This window comes from Podarcis gaigeae, assembly GCF_964106915.1.
Source record: "Podarcis gaigeae genome assembly, chromosome: 14".
Lineage (NCBI taxonomy): Eukaryota > Metazoa > Chordata > Lepidosauria > Squamata > Lacertidae > Podarcis > Podarcis gaigeae.
Window position 1 is genome coordinate 34,888,082 of NC_139690.1, and position 23,083 is coordinate 34,911,164.

The following is a 23,083-nucleotide window of genomic DNA, read 5'->3' on the forward strand; positions in this document are numbered from 1 at the left end:
GAGGTTTTCTTCCCTGTTGCAGCACTGAGCTGGGCAGAGTGGTCCCTCTCTGCCCAGTCCAGCACCACAGTAAGGATGGAAGTCAAGGGGGTGCAGATCAATGGTGACTGGTGACCATTGGGACAGGGAGGGTGGAAAGCAGCAAAAAGAACAGCTGTTGAAGTGTGTGGTGTCCATGCTCATTGTCAGTCTTTTTTTGGACCTAAGCACCACTGGGTTGTGGCCCCCAAAAGGGCTGTAATGAGGCACTATTGCCCTCAGGCCAAAAACAGATGTTTAGTCACCCTATGGTCTATGGCTGTTGGCCATGAAAAACATCTTTTTTGTTACCAATTAAATAGATTAGCTTCCCCACAAATGGCTTTGAATTAGCCAAGCTGACAAGCTGCATTGTAATTTGATTATGGTCTAGCAGTTAATTAAAATTTCAGGAGGAAGTTGGTGAGGCTGCTTGCATGAGGCTGGTCTCGCTGAGGCTGCAAACTTGATAAGGAAACAGGCTTATGACTGGCGTAGGTGACATTTTGGGAGGTGTGTGTGTGTGACAATGAGACCCCAGAAGGGCCCACCTCAACTTAGCAGAGCCACCTCTAGAATTAGAATTAGAAAAGGTTCAGAAAAGTGCAACCAAAATGACCAAGAGCTTGCAACAAGACCTATACAGTGATACCTTGGGTTAAGAACTTAATTCGTTCTGGAGGTCTGTTCTTAACCTGAAACTGTTCTTAACCTGAGGTACCACTTTAGCTAATGGGGCCTCCTGCTGCTGCCGCGCTGCTGCTGCGCAATTTCTGTTCCCATCCTGAAGCAAAGTTCTTAACCCGAGGTACTATTTCTGGGTTAGCGGAGTCTGTAACCTGAAGTGTATGTAACCTGAAGCGTATGTAACCCGAGATACCACTGTATGAGGACAAGTTGCAGCAATTGGGGCATTTTAGTTTAGAAATAAGGGGAAGGGAGGGAGGCATGACAGAGGTGTATGGAGAAAGAAACTTTTCTCCCTTTAAACCCCTAGACCTCGGGGATGAAGCTGAATGTTGCAATATCCGAGGCAGGCAAAAGAAAGTCTCTTTTCACACAGTGCATAGTTAAACTATGGCATTTGCTCGCACAAGAAGTAGATGGAGTCACAGAGAATAAGGCTGTGTTCTCCCACCACTGTTGGAGGCAGGATGTCTCTGAATTCCCTGTTGCTGGACACTGCAGGAGGGGAGTGTGGAGTTGTGCTCAGGTCACGACTGCAGGCTTTCCAGAGGCATCTGGTTGGCCACTGTGAGAAAAGGATGCTGGACCAGGTGGACCTTTAGTCGGATGCGAGTAGGCCCTTCTTACATTCTTAAATATGAACTAGGTTTGGAGGAAAAGATTAATCCTGTTCACTTTTAAAGACGAACCTGCCTAACATGAATTATTGCTTTTTTAAAAAAAAGTCCTCATGAAAAGCCCATTAGCAGTTTAGTTCGAATTTCTCCTATTACACAAATTTTCCCTAAGTCATGGTGCTTCTTCTATGTTATTTTCACCAATACATCCATTTCTATGCAGGCTTCACTCTTGTATATGCATTTGTATACGCATTGGCTAGAGAAATGCATTGCCAAATTTGGGAAAGCCGTATCTTGAAGGACAGCTGTTGTTTCGGTTTGCGTCTTGTTTCAGAAAGTGCAAATTACTGTATTTTTCGCACCATAGGACGCACTTTTTCCCCTCCAAAAATGAAGGGGAAATGTGTGTGCGTCCTATGGTGCGAATGCAGGCTTTCGCTGAAGCCTGGAGAGCGAGAGGGGTCGGTGCGCACCGACCCCTCACGCTCTCCAGGCTCCGCACACCTCTCCGCAAGCAGCAGGAGCCCAGCGCTGGGCTCCCGCTGCTTGCGGAGAGTTGCCTGCATGCCGAAGCCTGCGTGCGCTGAGCTCAGCGCGCCCAGGCTTCGCGGACCTCTCCGCTAGCAGTGGGAGTGCTCCCACGGCTTGCAGAGAGCTGCCTGTTTGGGGGCTGGGGTCAGGGGAAGCTCGAGCTTCCCCCGCCCCAGCCCTGCGCCTGGGGGGAGAATAATTTTTCCCCCTTTATTTCCCCCCCCAAAAAAACTGGGTGTGCCCTATGGTCCGGTGCGCCCTATGGTGCGAAAAATACGGTAGGTTGGTTCACCTTTAAGTGCAAGCCGAATTGAATTTGTTCCCCACCCCTCTCAGTAATGCTAGATTTCCAAAGTGATTTATGAAACAGTTTTCTGAATGTAGTTCCTCTTTCTGTATTGCTGCTGTTTATCTTCTGGAGTAGGATTCGTCCATAGGGTGCCTTCTTGGCTTCCAGCCAACCATTGAAATGATAAGACACCCTTTAATCCTTAAGCACAGAGGCAGATTTCGATTGCGCTGTGTCTCCCTCATCGCCCCCAACTGAAGTCGAGCTTGACGAAGGCTTCTATCAAGGATGGACTGAGCGCCCGGCATTTCTGCTCGTTGTGACTCACTGGGTGTATTGAGGCAAATTGGTTGTACTCAAGTGAAACTGTAGTGTGTTCTGCATAACTTGTGGCACGCACCCTCCGGTCGTGCTGAATAACAAGCTTCCCCCCACCCACCCTCTGTGTTTTTGATTTATATGAAGCCAAGCGGTGCACTATAGTCTATCAGCCAGGAGTAGGAGCCAAGTCACATTAGAAAACCGCGATGCTAGCTAATCGGGGGGGGGGGGGTGACCTGGTCTGCTCTAGGCTCCCAGAAATTATAAGTGAGTGTTACTGGTAATTACACCACTCTTTGTTATGCCCTGTGATATTAAGATGTGAAGAAAAGAGATTTTGCACTGTCACAAGGCTGTGATTCAACAAGGTCTCCCAGCCCGATTGATGACTTGAAGGTAGATGCAAATGTCTTCCTAATCCAATCAGAGTCAGCCACCTCCCACTCCCATTGTTGCCACAGAGCACGGCGTGTACCCTGCTGCCTGCCAATTAGGATTCAATCTGCATAGAGAGAAAGCTCTTATTAACACCACAGGGGAGGACAATTATTTTATGTAGTCAGAGGGGGGGGGGGACATTTGTAATTTTTAGTCCGCTCGAAAAAACTTGTTAATAGACACTCAATAATGACTGCTAACTGGGCAATGGTGTTCTAACCTTTGTGTGAAAACACCATTTTTTTATTTTTAAAAAATGCATGGTGACTTTAAAGGAAATAATAGACATGATAGGGGCTGCTGTTGTTCCCACTAATAAGGGACTCAGTTGGTGAGTACCAATGGAAATTGAGCCAAAATGAGAAACAAGAGGGAGGGACAAGCAAGATTAGGGGAACCCAGAACCCTGAGGTCTGCAGAAGTAAAAGCATAAAGGATTCTTAAAGTAAAAATAAATGAAATGAGCACCTGTAACTATGTACATGCCACCCGCCTCCCTGCTGACTATAAAATGTTTTGTTTTGTTTTTTAAGTTGGAATAAGAAAAAAGAAACGATGCTGTGATGACTAGCATTAGTTCTTGTAGGTCCCCAACTTGCCCCAATGGGCCCAAGTGTTGATGTGGGACCTCTTTGCCAGTGCCTCCCCCAGAACCTTTGGGTGCTCATTTGAGGGGTTGAGGCAGGGCTATGGGCAGCAGTGTAGTGGCAAATTCAGAAGCGTAGGGTCCCTTCATGATGGTCACAACTGCACCCCTCACAGTGACACCCCTATAAGATTACACAGCCTTCTAAGATTATGCAATAGTCTTATAATTATACAATATTAATCATTTGGGATATTTTGCAATGATCAATGCAGGTCTCCATGTGTTGCCTTTCAGCTAGATGTGCACGTACATGGGCAAATGTCTCCAATATCTTCTTTCAGAGTGACTCAAGTTGTGTTCCCTGCGAAGTTCCATTGTTCCAGAGCTTGCATGCCTTTCTCGTGAAACTGAAGCACTGAACTTTGGAGCATACACTGGCAAAAAAGCTCCTGTTTCATGCTAATTGGGTGACTCTTAGGCTGCTGGAGGCAGGGACCCTGCTGCAGAAATAGTAGCAGGCCTTCAATCCTCCTATGACCTTTGCCTTTGGCCCTGGAGTCCAGCCCCAGAAGAAAGAACATTGTCACGTTCAACAAAGAACTTCACCAAAGATATCCTCTTCCCTTGGAGAACACCCTCTGGAATTGAAGCATCTCACTCCACTTGCCTGAGTTGCCGTTCAACTCAGCTTAAGAAACATGGAGGGTCCTGCCGGGTCCCGTGGGGACCACAAGAGACCTTGCATCCAGTTCACATCCATTCAGCTGCCCATTGTTGTCCTCGTTCATCTGAGAGACTTCTGTGGAACCTGCCTCAAAGCCGTGGACGGTATGAGCGGCATGGATGACGTGGACCCTGTTCCGGGCCTTCTTCTGCAGCAGGCAGCTGAAGACCTTCTTGAAGCCCTTGCGGAAGTGCTTGGAGACCAGGGCGTAGACGATGGGGTTGAGGCAAGAGTTGGCATAGGCCATGCAGTGGGAGAGAAGCCGGAAGGCGTAGGTGGTCTGGTTGAAAGGGAAGTCTCCGTAGAGATAACGCAGCACGACGACGTGGTAGGGCAGCCAGCAGAGACAGAAGAGGACAGTCACGATGATGATCATCTTGGTCACTTTGCGCTTGGCCTTCTTAGACTCGGACATGTCTTCCAGGGGGTCCACCGCCGTCCACAGGTATTTAATCGTCCGCGTGTAGGAGAGGCTGACGATCAGCACCGGGATGACGTAGCCAAAAGTGAAGGTGCAGGTGTCCATGATCTTCCGGCGCCATTCCTCCCATCCTGGCACACAGATGTAGCTGCCCTCCCATTCAATCAGGTCGTAGTAGCTCAGGTAGGGCCCCGAAAAGATCACGGAGAGGCCCCAAATGACGGCCATCGCCACCACCGCGTTGCAGGGCGTCCGCAACTCCCGGGACCGCAGCGGGTATCGGATGGCCAAGTATCTGCCAGAAAAGTCAACAGAGTTAAGCAATGCTGAGGATTATCTGCACCATTTATCTTCTCCCTCTGACCACTCATTGTTGTCCCACCACTACTCCACAGGTTGAACCTTCTCCCCTTGGGGGTGCCCCAGCTGGTTCCTTCCATGACTCCTCTGCACCCAACACTCACGCACCCTAAGATCAGACTAATTTTATGTGGCCCTCAATCTAAGTCCATATGCTCTCTGCAAGGACTCCGTTTGGAAGTCTGGCAAGAGCAATCTGCTTCTTCTCCCCTGGTAGGCAGAGGGTGGGGGGAGGAAGAGGGAGAAGGGAAAGAAGGGGGTGTTGCACCCCAGGGAGCAGAGACGACAAGTGACTGATACAGACCATCTGTTTCTCCTCCAGGGGAGAAAACCGGGACGGGGGTGGGGAAAGAGAGAGAGTTTATTTTGACAGCTGTGGAAAGGCGTCAGATTGAGATGACAGCTAAGAGCACGGGTTGGCCACATGTCACATCTCAAGATGCGTAAGAGGAACTGCCAGGCAGACCGGGGAAGGTCTGTAAGTTCAAAGAGTCAGGGGATTGAGCCAAAAAATGTGGGGCCTGGGGGTTTGTAGGGTATACTGGATGAAGGCATTGTAAAAGGTAAAGGGACCCCTGACCATTAGGTCCAGCGGCGCTCATCTAGCTTTATTGGCCAAGGAAGCCGGCATACAGCTTCCGGGTCATGTGGCCAGCATGACTAAGCCGCTTCTGGCAAACCAGAGCAGCACACGGAAACGCCGTTTACCTTCCCGCCGGAGTGGTACCATTTATCTACTTGCACTTGATGTGCTTTCGAACTGCTAGGTTGGCAGGAGCAGGGACCGAGCAACGGGAGTTCACCCCGTTGTGGGGATTCAAACCGCCGACCTTCTGATCGGCAAGTCCTAGGCTCTGTGGTTTAACCCACAGTGCCACCTGCAACCCTTATGAAGGCATTGTAAGCCAATGCAAAACAGCAAGCCCCTAAATGCACATTGTCCAAATGTGCTCCAAGCTTTATTTCTTTTATTTCAAATGGTTGCACAAAATAAAACACTAAGTACTGTATAACAACTGCATTATGTCTGCAATCCTACGGCCCCCATGTCTGCACATTTGAGGAGGGAAGACAGGTGGGTAGTGAGGACAAAGAGTGGGGGGAAACAAGACCAGGGACCCCTGGATTCCAGCCATAGGACCCCTCCTGCTGGCTGCATTGTGGGTGACTCAGACTTGTACTGAATTGGGAGTAAAATATCAAACCTGGCAAAGCAAGTTTTATTAATTTATTGTTGTTGTTTCTATTTATTTATACATGTAGCATATTTAATTAAATTATGAATAATCAGATTATAAACATAAATTTAAAGAGACAACATAGGCAAAATAGCATATATATTTGCAAAACCACATGCAAATGTATGGGTTGTGTGCAACTAAGTTCTACTCAGAGTAAGCCCATTAATGGACCCAAACAAGTACATTAATTTCAGTGAGTCTTTTCTGAGTAACTTTGGTGACAACATTATGAGAAGAGTTTAATAGTTCGTTTTTATTTAAATTACAAGCTGTTTTGATTGTTCTGCTCTGCAAGATTACAAAGAGACAAAAGGGGGGGGGATACATTTATGCTTCAGTTACTCATAATTTATAGAAAAATCTGACAAAAGCAGATTAAACTATCATATTGTACTATGTTTTTAATAATACTACTAATAATTCCTCCAATACTGAACTTTAAAAATTAGGGACTGAAATTTCAAGGACTGAAATAAGGGGGGGGTGTAGAGAAGAGATCTGAATTTGTGCAAAGTTCTTATTTTTGCTCAGCCTCACCACCACTGCCCAGCATCAAGCAGCAAGACAGTGTGTTCTAGGGTTAGAGTGTCAGACTGAAAAAAGGTAAAGGACTCCTGGATGGTTAAGTCCAGTCAAAGGCGACCATGGGGTTGCGGTGCTCATCTCGCTTTCAAGCTAAGGGAGCCGGCGTTTTTCCACAGACCTCTTTCCGGGTCATGCGACCAGCATGACTAAACCGCTTCTAGCGCAACGGGCTACTGTGATGGAAACCAGAGCGCACGGAAACACCGTTTACCTTCCCGCCACAGCGGTACCTATTTATCTACTTGCACTGGTGTGCTTTCAAACTGCTAACTTGGGCAAGAGCTGGGACAGAGCAACAGGAGCTCACCCCGTTGGGGGGATTTGAACCGCTGACCTTCTGATAAGCAAGCCCAAGAGGCTCAGTGGTTTAGACCACAGCACCACCCACATGTCAGACCAGGACCTGGGAGACACCACAGTTTAAAGTCCTGCTCGACCATGAAACTCACTGGGGCTCCCTTGGGCCAATCACTGTTTCTCAACCTAACCCACTTTGCAGAGTTGCCGTGGGGGTTAAATGAGGAAGGGGGCAAACCATGTAAGCCACCTCAATCACCTTGGAGCAAAAGGTGGGATATAAATGCTCAGTTGGTGGAACGTGACACTCTTAATCTCAGGGTTGTGGGTTTGAGGCCCACGCTGTGCAAAAGATCCCTACACTGCAGGGAGTTGGACTAGATGAATCGGGATCTCCTATTATTATTATTTAGTGCAGGGGGTTCCATTACCTGTCTACAGAGACGGCAGCCAGGGTGAAACTGCTGGCGTACATCGTAAGGTAGATGAAGAAGTGGACAGCCTTGCACATGAACGACCCAAAGACCCAGCCCTCCAGGGAGTAGATGGTGGCCTGGAAAGGCACACAGCAGATGATGAAGAAGAAGTCGGCCAGGCTGAGGTTGAGGATGAAGAGGTTGGTGCTGTTGTGCCCCACCTGCCCGTTCCGCAGCAGCACGGCCAGGACCAGGCTGTTGCCGATGGTGCCCAGAAGAAAGATCAAGGAGAAGACGACAGGGACGATGACACTGGCCAGGCTGAACTGGTGGGCATCAGAGGTGTTCCAGTGTCCAGCCAAGCTGGCAAAGTCTTCGTGTTCGGTCATTATTATTATTACTTTTAATCTGTGGGCAAATGGTGGGAGAAAGAGACTGTGAGAGTCTTGCAACAGAGGCTGTATATAAAATAATAATCCAAATCTTGCACCGAGGGAAATTTGGCTTTTGAACCCAGAAGAACCCAGAAAAACCCAGAAGAATCCAGAAGAAGAGCCTTGATATATTGGATGAAAAGTCCATATGCTCTGGCTCCCTTTTTACAAGAGCGGCCAACCAGAAATCTCTGGGAAACTTCTCCTTAATCCAGTCTTAAATTCAGTTTCCATATTTCTGCAACAAGGTGATTTTTTAAAAAAACAATCTCGCGAAAATTCATTAGCGTTTTAATGCAATTTCCCCCCTAAAATACACATTTTTCTATATGCCGTTTTGAGTAGTAAACACATTTTTGAAAGCAATCTTACCTAATATAATTCATTTTAATGTTTTTTTTATTTTGCTATATATATTACTATATATATTGCCCCCAATATATGTATTTTGGCAAACACAGCAAAAGTCAGAGAAATATAAATTTTGACGAATCGGTTTGTTTCAGCTAATCATGCTAATGTATTCATTTGGGAAGTGAAAATTAGGGAGTTTCTCAAAACAAAATCGAATTTCTCTCCCATCATAGGAACATAGGAAACTGCCTTGTTCCACATTAGACCATTGGTCCATCTACCTCTGTCCTGTCTCCATTGACTGGCAGTGGCTTTCTAGGGTTTCAAGACATTTCCAACCTGGGACCTTCTGCATGCAAAGAGACAGTGTGGTGTAATGGTTAGAGTGTTGGACCAGAACATGGGAGAGTAGGGTTTAAATCCCCACCCAGCCATTGGGTGGGCTTGGGCCAGTCACCATCTCTTAGCCTAACCTATTTCACAGGGTTGTTGTGAGGATGAAATGGGGGAGGAGAACCATGTACCCCACCTTGAGGTTCTTGGGAGATAAGGTAAAGGTAAAGGGACCCGTGACTATTAGGTCCAGTCGTGGCCGACTCTGGAGTTGTGGCGCTCATCTCACTTTATTGGCTGAGGGAGCCGGCGTACAGCTTCCGGGTCATGTGGCCAGCATGACTAAGCCGCTTCTGGCGAACCAGAGCAGTGCACGGAAACGCCGTTTACCTTCCCGCCGGAGAGGTACCTATTTATCTACTTGCACTTTGACATGCTTTTGAACTGCTAGGTGGGCAGGAGCAGGGACCGAGCAACGGGAGCTCACCCCGGCGCAGGGATTCGAACCGCCAACCTTCTGATCGGCAAGTCCTACGCTCTGTGGTTATATAGATGGTATATAAATGTAAGAAGAAGGAGAAGGAGATGAAGAAGAAGGGGAACTATTTCATCCTTGCACCACAGCACAGGAGCCCTTGATCTGTTGAACCCCAGCCCGAGAGTTGTTGAATGAAGCCTAGATTTAATCTGTGAGTGGTAAAAATTTGCCTTGAAAATGAGCAACTCCCAAACTGCAGATCTCTCATTACTCCATGTCAGTCAAAGCGTCTTAGGCTTTTCCCAGGAAAGGTTTTTAATCTAAATATTTGGCAATGGGAAACAAATACTCAGTGTTGAATTATGTGTGGAAGGGGAGGGAAATACAAGCCTGATATTTGCTACTACATCTCTAGTCGCTGTAAATTTAATACTGGTATTACTTCGCTCACATTCTGTGCGAAGATGATGGACTACAGCTGGGCAGAGCTGTTCCCAGTGCAGCAATAAGATTCAAGAGGCGAATCAACACACTTGCCCAGAAAATCAGTTTTATTACGCTAGAGAAATATATGACTCTGACGTCCGTCCGTCCCTCTTCCGCACCCCCCCTGGCTTTTCGATTTTGTTTTGCTAAATCAACAGTCGTGAGTCTTGCACAGAGAAAGGAGAGTTATAATCGCCAGTCTCTCTTGCAACACAGCTCTAAATTAACAGTTTTGGACACAGTTTGATGCTTTAGCTAGGATGTTGAGGTGGGCCCAGGTTAAAATCCACGCTCGGCCAGAGGAGGGCCATGGGACCTACTTTACAAAGGATAATCCTCTGATTGAAGGACTACCCTCCATTTGAAGGACCAGAAAGGGTATTTGAAGGACCAGAAAGGCAGAAGGTGGTATTCAGCTAAGGTCACATTCACACTATACGTTGAAAAAGTACTGTGAGTCATTGCTTCTGCCCAAGGAATTCTGAGAAGTGTGGTATGTTAAACATGCTGGTAATTGTTAGGGGATCCCTATTCCCCTCACAGAGCTACAATTCCCAGAGTTCCCTGTGAAGAGGGACTTATTGGGGATTGTAGCTTAGGGGGGATAGGGGTTCTCCTAACAAACAGCAGCTCCCATAATCCTTTGTGGGAAGAAATCATGACTGTTTAAAGTGGGATGATGTGAATGTGGTCAATAACTCTAAATTAGGCTGTCGTTGTTGAAAGTGGATGGATTTTAGGCAGAGGGGCTGGGTGTCTGACCTTACAAAGGACAGTCTTGTGTGTGAAGGGGCTCTCCGGCCCAAAGTCTGGTTTAAAAAAGAGAGAACAGGAAGAGCAGAAACCGTGAAGAACATTGGAGGAGCCTGGCTGCTGGATCAGGACTGTGCCCATCTAGTCCAGCATCCATTTCCCACAATGGCTGTGGGAAGCCCACAAGCAGGAGCTGAGCACTATGGTGCCGTCTCTGCTTAGCCAATGTGGCTAATAGCTATTCATAGCCGCAGTCCATTGATACAGGGCCAGGCTGCCCATGAGGCACGGTGAAGCAGCTGCTTCAGATGGCAGAAGCTGAAGAGGGGCCACCCCTGCAGGCCCACCCTGCAGCCTCAGCCACCGGCAGTAGGGCAGGTTCCCAGTGAGATCTGCCACCACAGGTAAGGGAGGTCAGAGAGGCTTTGGTGACATGGCGGCACTTTCTCATTTTGCCTCAGGTGGTAAAATGGAAAGATGGCGGGAAAGGTGCCTCAGGTTGCCTAGCAACAGTTAGCTCTGGGCAGCAGACTTAGGAGACCCAAAGCTACCTCGTCACCATCTTCTTCACCGTTGTGATGAAATAAAAAATAAATAAGAAAGGAGAATTTTAATACCGTGATCATAGGCCAGGCACTGCAAGAACATAAGAAGCTGCTTTATAGTGAGTCTATCTTGCTTAGTATTGCCTACACAGACTGGCAGCAGCTCTACTTGGAGATGTCAGTGAATGAATCTGGGACCTTCTGCATGCAAAGCAGGTGCTCTTCCACTGAGCTAGGGTCTTTGCGCAAAACATAGGAAGCGGCCTCATACTGAGTCAAATCCTTGTTCCATCTAGCTCAGTAGTGGCCCCACTGACCGGCAGCAGCTCTCTGGGATTAAGAGGGATTAAGAGGAAACAGATCTCTGCCTGCTACTGCACTGGTGTTTCATCGCCATTAAGACATGCATTGTCAATATCTTTTCCAGTCCAGTTCACACTTCTTGACTTAATTATATGTATTCCATGGACATCTTATAAACCTCAAAAGCAGGCAAATGTTGACAAACTGTGTGTGTATGTGGTTGAGATTTGTTTGTTTCCCCATGGCTTAAAAGCAAAATCATCCAGGAAAGGGGTCCAGATTCATTTAGAACTATAGTAAAGGTAAAGGTACCCCTGACCGTGAGGTCCAGTCGTGACCAACTCTAGGGCTGCGCGCTCATCTCGCTCTATAGGCCAGGAGCCGGCGCTTGTCCGCAGACAGCATCACGCTTGTCCGCAGACAGCTTCCAGTTCATGTGGCCAGCATGACGAAGCCGCTTCTGGCGAGCCAGCACCAGCGCAGCACACGGAAACACCGTTTACCTTCCTGCCGGAGAGCGGTCCCTATTTATCTACTTGCACTTTTGAGGTGCTTTCGAACTGCTAGGTGGGCAGGAGCTGGGACCGAACAACGGGAGCTCACCCCGTCGCGGGGATTCAAACCGCCGACCTTACGATCAGCAAGTCCTAGGCTCTGTGGTTTAACCCACAGCACCAACCGCGTCCCTATTTAGAACTATAGATTTTATGTAATATAAATGTCTGCATTGGTAAGCTTAATTGTGTATATCTTCCTCACTGCTTAGGGCATTTGCAAAGTATCTTTCTATATCTCTGAGTCTTCCGGTCAGAAGGGGACACTTCCAGGAAAATAAGCTCCCCACCACCACCTTGCCTCTCGTTTTTAAAATATCAAGCTCTGGCTGTGAAGTTGAAAAAATGCCTTATAATAAATAATAATAAATTTACCCTGGTTCAAAAACCGGGTTCAGGGCGGCTAACAACAAATTTAAAACAATTATAAAAGCATAAAATACAGTATAAAAACATGAATAACAATAAAATTCAAAAATCAATTAGATAATCGCCAGGGCTGGCTGGCTGAATTGGTCCTACTTGGGCCAGCGAGGAGGCCAGGGGAGAACTAGCTGTGGGGTCTCAGAGCGGGTGATCTGGGTAAAAGGGGAGCCTTGGGGTGATGATGAGCATCCTGGCTTCTCCTGCCCCAACCCAGAACTGCCACGGGGTGGGGGTGGGGGTTAGGAAAAAAACACAAACAAACAAACACAACTTACCTACTTCTGTGTCTTTAACACAAACACACAGATGAATCTCCCCTGCCACACACACACACACACACTGGTCTCCATATGACTCTTCACCTCCTTAATTTCTTTGCATATATATAGGAGGAGGAGGAGGCGCAACCGTCTTCTAACTGTTCCCTTTTACTATCTCTTCTGCAAACTAGAGTAGAAGGTATCTCATTTAGAAAGTCCATAGAATACCTGCTATGCATGCAGGAGGTCCCAAGTTCAAACCCCAGCATCTCCAGGTGTGACTTGGAGAGACTCCTAAAACCCTGGAGATCTGCTGCTAGTCAGTGTAGACAATATTGAGCTAAATGGACCGGTGGGTCTGACTCAGTATAGGGCAGCATCCTGTGCTCTAATATGACAACTTCGGCACGGCAGAAGATTTTTTGTTCTCATTTCTTATTTCAATAACCCACTGTTGGTTGTTCACACACTCCCAGAGTGAGGATCATTTGAAACTGTTTTTAATATTGTGTTTTTAAATTGCTGTCACCCATCCTGGGACCTTAATGGTGAAGGGTGAATAAGAAATAAAATGAATGAATGATACAATACGATAAAACAGTATTTCTTTTAAATGCAACTTTGTGTAAGAACAGATGAGATATTAACAAGGTGTACAAGGTGTAACTCCATCCTCAGCCAAGATTCTCAGGGTGTTACAGCCACGTTTGTAGCTGGTCCCAAAACACTCTGACCGCTGGCACTGCCTGCATCTGAGAGCAAAGAGACTATCAGAAAGTCAGTGTGCCACAAGATGCTGCTAACAGCAGCAACAGCAGCTACCTGATTTTGCCCCACTTACATTTTATTTCTAAATCCATGACATCCCACAATATATAATTATGCAAAAGAACCTCAACACAAGCCTAACAATGCAGAGCACAACTGTTTACCATGTGTTGAAAGAGAAAATTTGCAAGCACACTAAATACATCCACTTAGCAATGACCACCAGGGACTGCTTATCCTTAGTCTTGGTAATGAATGCAAGTGGCATTAAAATCTCTCTGAGCAGACACAGAAAGGGGCCACATCTGCACACTCGTCCCTCCCGCTTTTGCGTCTGACCACTTTAGGTCTTTGTGCAAGTTTTTCAGCTCCAGCCTACCTGATTCTCATGCACCAAACTGCTGCCTCTTCTCCTGGGCTCACAGATTTCCATTCACCTCGCCTGGCGCCTCAGCTCCACACAGGCAAGAGAGAGGATCCTGCCTGGTTGCTGCAGACCTTCGCTGCCACATCGTGGCTCCGTCTGATCCTCAGCCGGTGATGTCGGCTCCGTCCCTCCCTCTCAGCTGCACACCTCCTGCCACTGCTTCTCCACCCTCCTCCTCCTCTTTCTACTCCCCCTGATTCCACTTGGGCATTTCTCTGGCTTCGTCCCCACACTGGGATGCCAGGATCTGCCCTCTTGCCCTCCACTTTAGTCAAGTCTCCCCATCACCTCTGAATGAGTCTTGAGACCTGGTCGCTTGTGCAGATTCCATTCTCTTGAAAGCCATGTGTGTTCAATCCAAAGCACACCTTGTAGCTTGCTAGAGATTGGGGGTGGAGAGAGATTTGTTTTGCTTCACATTCTGAAGCGAAGCGAAACTTATCCGCTGTTCCAGAAACAATGCACAAACCGAAAAACATGATTCTCTTTGCAAATTCGCACTTCTCCAGATTTTGCTTTCAGAGCAATCAGAGCAATGTGTACCAAAAATTTATATGTATCAGAGAGAAGTGTGCTTAAAAATGCACAGATAAGTGAAAATGGCATACAGAAATTCATTCTGTTACAGGAAGTTGCTTGCCAAAATGTGTATACTTAGAAAAATTACGTAAGAAAATTGGGTCTTTTAGAAAAAAATCCGCACTAAAATGCTGATGAATTTGCGAGGACTTGACTCTTTACCAGAAACTGATGCAGAAATATGATGTCAATACCCCCCCCATTTTCAGATATCCCCTCTTCCTGCCCAGTTGAGAAAACAAGGTCCAGAATGTGGCCTGCCATATGTGTTGGATAACCCCATGGTCCTCATGGCAGCCCTGAAGTCCTGAGCCACCTCAGAGCCAGTTGCTTTGGCATGGAAGTTGAAGGCTCCCCAAACCAGCAGCCTGGGAGTTCTCAGGGAGACTGTTCAGGGAGACTGCTGGGCAGTGAGGTGGGTGGTAAAGTAACAGAATCCCTAATCTGTCCCAATTGCCTATTGACAGGAACACACACTCTAGACCAGCCTTTCTCAACCTGTGGGTCCCCAGATGTTGTTGAACTACAACTCCCATCACCCCTAGCTAGCAAGGCCAGAGCTCAGGGATGATGGGATTTGCAGTCCAACAACATCTGGGGACCCCCAGGTTGAGAACTGCTACTCTAGACCCTCCCTCAACCAGAGAGAGAGAGAGAGAGAGAGAGAATTTCTACAAACCACAGCAACTCCCCCTCCCTGACCATCAAGTCCACCCTGATGTTGCACCGAGTAACCAGATGGGCAGAGTTTGAAAGGAGGGAGCTGGGTATGTTTAGCTTGGAGAAGAGAAGACTAAGAGGTGATAGGATAGCCACCTTAAAATATCCAAAGAGCTGTCATGTGGACAATGGAGCAAGCTTGTTTTCTGCTGCTCCAGAGGCTGGGACCTGAACCAATGGCTTCAAATGGGAAGAAATAAGATTCCATCTAAATATTATGAAGAACTTTATGGTAAGAGCTGTTCAACAGTGGAAAGCCCTATTTCAGAAGGTGGTAGACCCTCCTTCACTGGAGGTTTTTAAGCAGAGTTTGGATGGACATCTGTGAATGATTCTTTAGTGGTGATTCCTACATTGAAGGGGGTTGGGTTAGATCAGGCTTAGGCAAACTTGGCCCTCCAGATGTTTTGGGACTACAACTCCCATCATCCCTAGCTAACAGGACCAGTGGTCAGGAATGATGGGAATTGTAGTCTTAAAACATCTGGAGGGCCGAGTTTGCCTATGCCTGGATTAGATGACCATTGGGGTCATTTCTAACTCTTCTATGATACTAAATCCCCTATTCAACCACACCAAGGCCACATTCAGACCATATGTTTAAAGCACTAAGGAACCACAGTCATGGCTTTGCCCAAAGAATTCTGTGAGCTGCCATTTGTCAAGGGTGCTGAGAATTTTTAGGTGACCCTTTCCCCCCTCCCAGAGCTATGATTTCCAGAGTGGTTTAACAGTAAAGCCCTCTTCCTGGGAACTCTGGGAATTTTCTGTAATACACGCTTCTCTGAATTTTGCAACAGAGTTCCCTAGCCAAGCAATATTTACAAAAATGCATATACTAGTATAAATTGTGCATATAAATGTGGATATAAATCTGTGAGAAGAATATGCAGAAATCCATTATATTATGATCAATTGCTTTGCAAAAAAAACCAAACCCGTTTGCTTACAAAGAATGTGTTTATTAAAGTGTTGATGAATTTTCATTAGGAAGGTTTTTTCAGATGGCAAATTGCTGCAGAAGTATGGAGAACTGAACTCATGATTGGAAAAAGGAGGAACACAGAGAACCGAAACTGACAGATTCCATTGCTACTGGCAACCCTATCTTAGAGGCTGCTGCAAAGGCAATTGTCTTGGTGAGTTGCAGTTCAGGGCTAAACAAGAGAACACCTAACCTGGATCCACTCCAAATCAATTGGGAGGCAGAAGGGGTAATGCTTCATTAACAGTTTTTTATTGTTGATTAAAAAAAATTAACCTTGTATATATCTTCTGATATACATAAAAATGTAATGCTGCAATCACTCAATCCCTATTGTAGTGGCATATCACAACCTTGGATTTACATGAAGTCAGGCAGTGGGACAAGCACAAAAGAGCAGGTTGCTCAACAGCTCCAAATCAATTTGGTCATCGGAGGCAGGGGCCAGGGCTAATGTTTAACTAGCTTTTTAATTCTTGTAAAACAAACTTTATTAAATCTCTCACATTGCATAAAATACATATAATATTCAGATTATACTTATTTAATATTTTGCTGCATAGGAAATTATTAGAATCAACTACATTTATAATTTATTCTTCCTAAATTCAACAAGCAGTTCCATTTATCCTTACATTTTTTCCTCTTTCTTGTCCCTAATCAAACATATTATTGTGGGGGTTAGAAAATACTGCATCTCCTTCTCTCCACCACAGTAGAAAGCAGGAGGATTCAATCTTGTGGGGTGCCTGATAGGGTTGCCATATTTTGAAGAGAAAAAAAAAAGGACACATTTGCCGACTTCTACTTTTAACTTAAAAAGTAGAGACATCATCTTGCCAACAAAGGTCCGTATAGTAAAAGCTATGGTTTTCCCAGTAGTGATGTATGGAAGTGAGAGCTGAACCATAAAGAAGGCTGATCGCCGAAGAATGGATGCTTTTGAATTCTGGTGCTGGAGGAGACTCTTGAGAATCCCATGGACTGCAAGAAGATCAAACCTCTCCATTCTGAAGGAAATCAGCCCTGAGTGCTCACTGGAAGGACAGATCCTGAAGCTGAGGCTCCAATCCTTTGGCCACCTCATGAGAAGAGAAGACTCCCTGGAAAAAAACCCTGAAAGATTGGGGGCACAAGGAGAAGGGGACGACAGAGGACAATATGGTTGGATAGTGTTCTCGAAGCTACCAGCATGAGTTTGACCAAACTGCGGGAGGCAGTGGAAGACAGGAGTGCCTGGCGTGCTCTGGTCCATGGGGTCACGAAGAGTTGGAGACGACTAAACGACTAAACAACAACTTTTAACTATGGATTGCTAGGGCAACTCTCATTTTCCAAACCCATGAAAAAGAGGGTGTGTCCTGGAAAAAGAGGACATATGGCAACCCTAGCTTGCAAGCCCCTCCCCGGAGGGGAAGCGCTTGTGGATGACTATCCTGATAGCACCTGTAGCTCTTCCACCTGACACCCCCCTGACAGCTCTGGTCTACTCCAGGCAGTCTGATCCAACCCAGAGTGATTTGGTGCTGCCTTGACCTGACTCAACCCAAGACCTGATGCCCCCAAACCAGCCCAATCTGGGATTCAGAATTTGGCTGAATTTGGGACAAGTCCCTCCTGCGGTGCAGGCACAGGTTGAAAAGAAATGAAATCATCAAAATTAGTTTCTATCTAGAAATGACTTTAGGAGCAGGAACCTGATGACATTCAAACCAATCTGTTGCTCATCCTCTAGCAATCATTCCTTTACCACTGACGGGTAATCTTCAGAGGATGCCGATTCATATAGCAATCTTTTGCGAAAGTGCTGCTGGTCTCTCCAATAGCATACAAATCAAATCCAGTGGTCTACAGATCTCTCTGCCTTCACAACATTTTTTTTTAAACTTTAGGAATGGTAACTTAATTTTGCGTCTTGTTGTATTAAAAGAGGGAAGATAATTCTTTTAAAACCTGCCACCCAATACGATGTATTTTTCCCCTCCATTGTTATATGAGGAGGGGGGAAATCTTGCAGTTACAATCCCTCAATTTAATGAGTTTCAGATTTAAATGCCCTGCCTGCTGTTTTATCTACCTGAAATAGGCTTGGCATCATGACGTCTTGGAAAGGATCTTTCCCTCTAACCAAAAAGTTTGCAGTTGCTTGTTGGGCTTAGTTTTAGGAGTGCCAACCGACCAGGAAAAAGAATAGACTTGCCTGTTGTTGTGCTTTTAAGAGTTGCTTGATAGGTAGAGGTTGTAATGTGATGCTTTCTTCCTTACGCTTTCCACTTTTGAGCCCCTTGTGGCGAAGTAGGTCAGTGTGCCTTGCTATTAACCAGAAGGTTGGTGGTTCAAGCCCACCCAGCTTGAATTAGATAAGCCTGGATAGTTCAGTTGATTAGAGCATGGTGCTGATAATACCAGGGTTGCAGGTTCAGTTCCTTTATGGGATGGCTGCATATTCCTGCATTTCAGCGGGTTGGACTAGATGATTCTCAGGGTCCCTTACAACTCTGCAATTCTATGATTTGATTGTTTGCAGAAAAGAGACATTGACACCTGCTAATTCCTGCCAGCCCAGCAGATATGAAAGTGATCAGTTTAAAAGTTGGCAACTAAGCAGAAAGCTAGGTCCACTTGTTGCTTTCTGCAAAGCTTTTGAAGGCACAAGCAGTATTAAAAGTGGGCTTCAGCACTGGATCCATAGCAACTCTTTATCGCATGGCTTGATGTGCTCTCAGAGGAAATCATACAGGGGAAAACATGGCTGCTGCTCCCATATGTCTACATAGCTTCAGATTGTCAATTGTTTTATTTATTATCATTGTATTTTAACGGTCAAGGATGAAGAGTTTTGTGTGGTTTTCTGCTTCAGGCATTGCAATAACTTGAGATGATTTGTTGTTGCTGTTGTTGTTGTTATGCTTAAATCCCATCCTTCCTTAAGGTGGCGTACACAGTTCTCTCTCTCTGCATTTTATTTTCACAACAACCTTGTGAAGTAGGTCAGACTGAGAGACAGTCACTGGCCCAAGGTCATTCAGTGAGCTTCATGGCTGAGTTAGGATTTGAATCCTGGCTTCCTAGGGCCTCATCTGACACTCCAAACACTACACAACACTGCCCCTCTTCCTCTGTGGCACACGCTGGCTCTCTTGACTGGTTCTCTTGCCCCCATTTTCTGTAGGAATGTCACACTGCCTCAGACCCTTGTCTTATCTATATATATATCATTTTGTTCCTTTCCCCATCAGCCTTCCTTTGAATCTGCTCACCCTAAAGATCCGCACTTCAAACTAATCTCTAGTGCTATTGATGCTTAGAATTCTCTCCACATCCACAGTTAAGGTAAATAATAGCCAGACCCTTTCCCTAAGACAACTTGCTTATTCCCTTTCATCTCCAGAAAGAATTTCTGCCAAAATGGAGTTTGGAGCTGATTTTTTTTAAAAAAAATTACATAATCTGGTACATTTGCAGCTGCCTTTGCTTTTATCCTTTGGCCTTGAAATTGCATCTTCAGCCTGCTAGCTCTGCGACTCTCTGTTCAGAGTAATTTGGGAGATATGAGAAATCTTTTTAAGCGAACCGTTTTCCATGCAGAAGGCAATTTGGCAGAAGTGGGTTGTGATTATGGCCAGATTGCTTGAGATCAGTGAAGCTTGCTCTGTTAAGGTGAGTGTGGCATTGTCCCCACAAGTCACTCTGCTTTCAGCCAGCCCCCACCTGCCAGGCTTCTTACTTATCTACAACCAGTCCAAGGGGTTGCAATGCACGCCTCCTGGTCTCAGTGTCTCTTGTAGAATGCAGCAGGGAGGAGGATGAGGATGGGGACGCCTAGAATGAGTTGGCTCTGCCTGTCATTGACTCTGGCGCCACCTACTGTTGGGCTCCCTGCCTTCCACCCTACCAGTCCCATTGAGCACCAACCACTGCTGAAACTCTTCCATCCTTTGTTCACTCATTGTTCTCGCTTTGCTTGTCATTAGTTTTGGCGCCACCTACAGTTGGACTCCCTGCCTCCCATTCCACCAGTCCCAATGGACACCTCAGAACATTACTACTTGAGATTACCCATGCTAAGCAGGTGCTTCATAATTGACCAGGCACCTCAGGCCTCCAGCGCTATATGGGGAAGTTCTCTTGGCCAAAAGGAACTTATATACCTCCTATGGATTCTGGCCCAAATGCCTCAATTCCACTAATTTTGAATACATTATTGGGTTTTTTTAAAAAGCAAACAAATCCTCCATGTATGTAGTAAGCTAGGACACTAAGGAGAATTTTCCTTTGTGATATACTAGCTTTCTACATTCAAATCAGTTAGGGTTGTTGTCTTTTTTAAGATAGGAGAGGATTAAAAAAATATGAAGACCACTCCCACACCTGTAATTTCAAGTGGTAGAGTCCAGAATTCTGCTACCTTGTTCTCCAAAATGCGTTGATTGCTTCTTATTTCCCCCAAAGCCTTCAATCCAAAAAGATCTGCTTCCCGCAAAGGGGAAGTCACATCCTGAAAAACAAATATCCATTCATTAGCCTTCCAGGTGATATTTTTCTCTGAACCCCACTGTGGCTGTAATTACAGTATACTAAAGTCACCCAGTGTGTTTCGGGGAAAATGTGACTGCAATCACTTTAATTAACAGGTTAAATCTGACATCTTAAAAGTTCTTGTGGAAAGAGTGTGGGAGTGAAAGAAGGGAATATTTGTGTGCTGTGTAAAGAGGTAGTGGTTTGGATTTTGTTGGTGGAAACCTGAGTTCAGATCACAGATGGACATGGAGCAGATTGAATGAGCATGAGTCAGTCACAGTCTCTTAGCGTTTTCCTACCTATAATTCTCAGAACTCAGAAGAAAGATGGGCCACAAACATGACAAATTAGATACAGGGATATAGCTCCCTCTAAGTGGACCCTGAGAAATTCTTGAACCAGTTGAGATTATTCAGTTTGCCCACAAAGTGTTCTGGTGACTTCTCCTTGTTTCTCAGTGTTGGAAGTGCAACAGCAGGGATCATTCCATTTGTAACTTAAGGGTTAATTCTGTTATCAGGAAGTCAGCTAACCTAGAGGGGTGGTGATGGAGGTGTTGCTTAGCAACCTGGCAGGGTGGCACAATCTCTAGTGAGATATCATGGTGTTCTGACTTTCTGTGTGGTTCTTAGGAACTTTTGCTCTGTACATTTAGTTGCATTTCTTCCTGCTATGTACAAGGCCTGAACCTATAAAGACAAAACCTCTCTGCTTATTTCTCCTCAAATTATAGTGTTTTGCTTAGTTTCCTCAGTACAATGGCACCAAGACTTTTCTCCCTGGATTCTGCCTGTGTTAAGCGCCTTTGCTAACAGACAGTGATACTGTTATGGTTCCATTTCTGTCTACACTCACCAGCTGAGTTCACTATTAGGGTGAGAAACACAACACACTCAGTGTGCATTTGTTGTTCCATGCATCATTGGCATGTGGCCTTCAGAACATTGCTCAGAAAGGAATACAGCCATTAATCAGAAAGAAGTTCTCTGCCCCTGCTGTAAATTTTTTTATATATATAAATTTTTTATTAAAGTTTCAAAAGTTTTTTATAACAACAAAAACAAAACAAAACAATACAATAAAAATGACAAACAAAAAATATAAAAAACAAATATAATTTCAACCCTTATTTTCTTATAACTTACTTCCCCGACTTCCTCTTACCTCCCCTTCCTGTATTCCAATTTCTAAATTATTCTTCAGCAAATCCTTCCCTTATTTTTCACTTAATTTTAACCTTTCTTTTTCTTTTAAACTTATCCATTACCGCTAATAACCACATATTTTCTAATCCAGCATCATTCTAACATTCATTAATTTTGCAGTATTTCTTTAGATAGTCCTTAAATTTTTTCCAATCTTCTTCCGCTGTTTCTGCCCCTGCTGTAAATGAATGGATACTCTTATGTGTTTGGGGTGTTAAACTGTATGTCAGGCCCCTCTAATCCCTGTATCCAGCAAGTGTTAAAACCCAACAAAGGCTTCTAATTTTTGAAATAGACAGGCTAGACACCTAGATGTAAGGAAAACAAAGAAAGGGGCTCTGTGAGCAGAGAGTGAAAAGGACAAAACTCGAATCCGGGTGAGTGGTTGTGGGCCAGAAGCAAAGCAGCAATCAGAGAGAGAGAGTTTGCTGTGCAAACTCTTCTTGAATCCAAGACTGTGACTATGGGAGAAATAAGACCTTATTGGAATGTTAATGCTGTGAACCGCTCCATTGCACACTCAGGTTGTATATATGCGTAAAGAAACCATATATTATAAAGACACCACAGTCTCCGCTGTGCCACATTTCCAAAAGGAAACACAAACCCTGGGTGAGCTCCTGGAAATAACACACTGTTTGGAGATTAGAGTGGAGTGCAATGATAATTTAAAACTCTCCGGTGCTACCACTTCTTCTGGAAGCATATTGATCTTGCAAAAGGTTGTCCTTGGGAGGGACAATATGAGAGACGGTATCATTTTTGTAATGTCAAGTTAGCTGACTCAAAAGTCATACATTTGCAAAACCTAATACTTGCATGCCAAGCAACCAAGTCACTGCCAACGTGGCTTTGCCCAACTTACGCAACTGGTTGCCTGCAGCATCTGTGGAGGTTTTCATCACTCCAGCCTGGCTGTTTTTTAAAGGAAGGCTTTTTTTTGCTGGGTGAGAAACGTCCTTTGACACTGTGTTCTTTTGTTCTTAGCATCAAAGGACAAACCTTGAACATTGGAGACAAAGCAATCCCCCAAACCCACACGTAGCATTGACTAGGTAACTTTTCTAGAAGCAAACAGTACAATGCAACCCCATTAATTGGGAATCTGCGGGTAATTTCAGCTTGTTAAATCGCATCCTTTTCAAGGCAGCCTGATTACTTAACAGGAGATAAAAGCAGAGTTGCTTCAGTTCCTCATGCTGAGTATCGAGGTCAGAGGCTGTTGGCCCTGGTCTTCTGGAGTTGCCGTGAAGAATGGAACAGCAATTTCCTGTGAGAAGCACTGTTCTGCGGTGTGGTGGCTGCATCAGGTTGGAGCCATGAATGGTGGTCATCAATGTCCCCCCTTATTAGGGATGGGGAACCTGCAGCCATCCATCTGCTTCTGAACTGGACATCCAAGGGTAACTCAGCTG

At 45.5% G+C, this 23,083-nt stretch overlaps 1 protein-coding gene across 2 annotated transcripts; it reads right to left on the reverse strand.

The window, feature by feature from the left end:
* Window positions 1–4,090: 4,090 nt before the first annotated feature.
* Window positions 4,091–13,844, reverse strand: LOC310831460 (galanin receptor 2b-like). Of its 2 annotated transcripts, none has more exons than XM_083712008.1 (3): window positions 13,611–13,844; window positions 7,553–7,945; window positions 4,091–4,933 (listed from the first exon to the last, which is right to left on the reverse strand). In XM_083712008.1, the coding sequence occupies exons 1-3, from the start codon at window positions 13,619–13,621 to the stop codon at window positions 4,183–4,185; spliced, it is 1,155 nt and encodes a 384-aa protein (XP_083568134.1). In that variant the 5' UTR covers window positions 13,622–13,844; the 3' UTR covers window positions 4,091–4,182. The 2 variants fall into 2 exon arrangements, with proteins under 2 accessions (XP_083568134.1, XP_083568133.1); XM_083712007.1 differs by lacking the exon at window positions 13,611–13,844 and adding an exon at window positions 10,385–10,698.
* Between the last annotated feature and the right edge of the window lie 9,239 nt (window positions 13,845–23,083).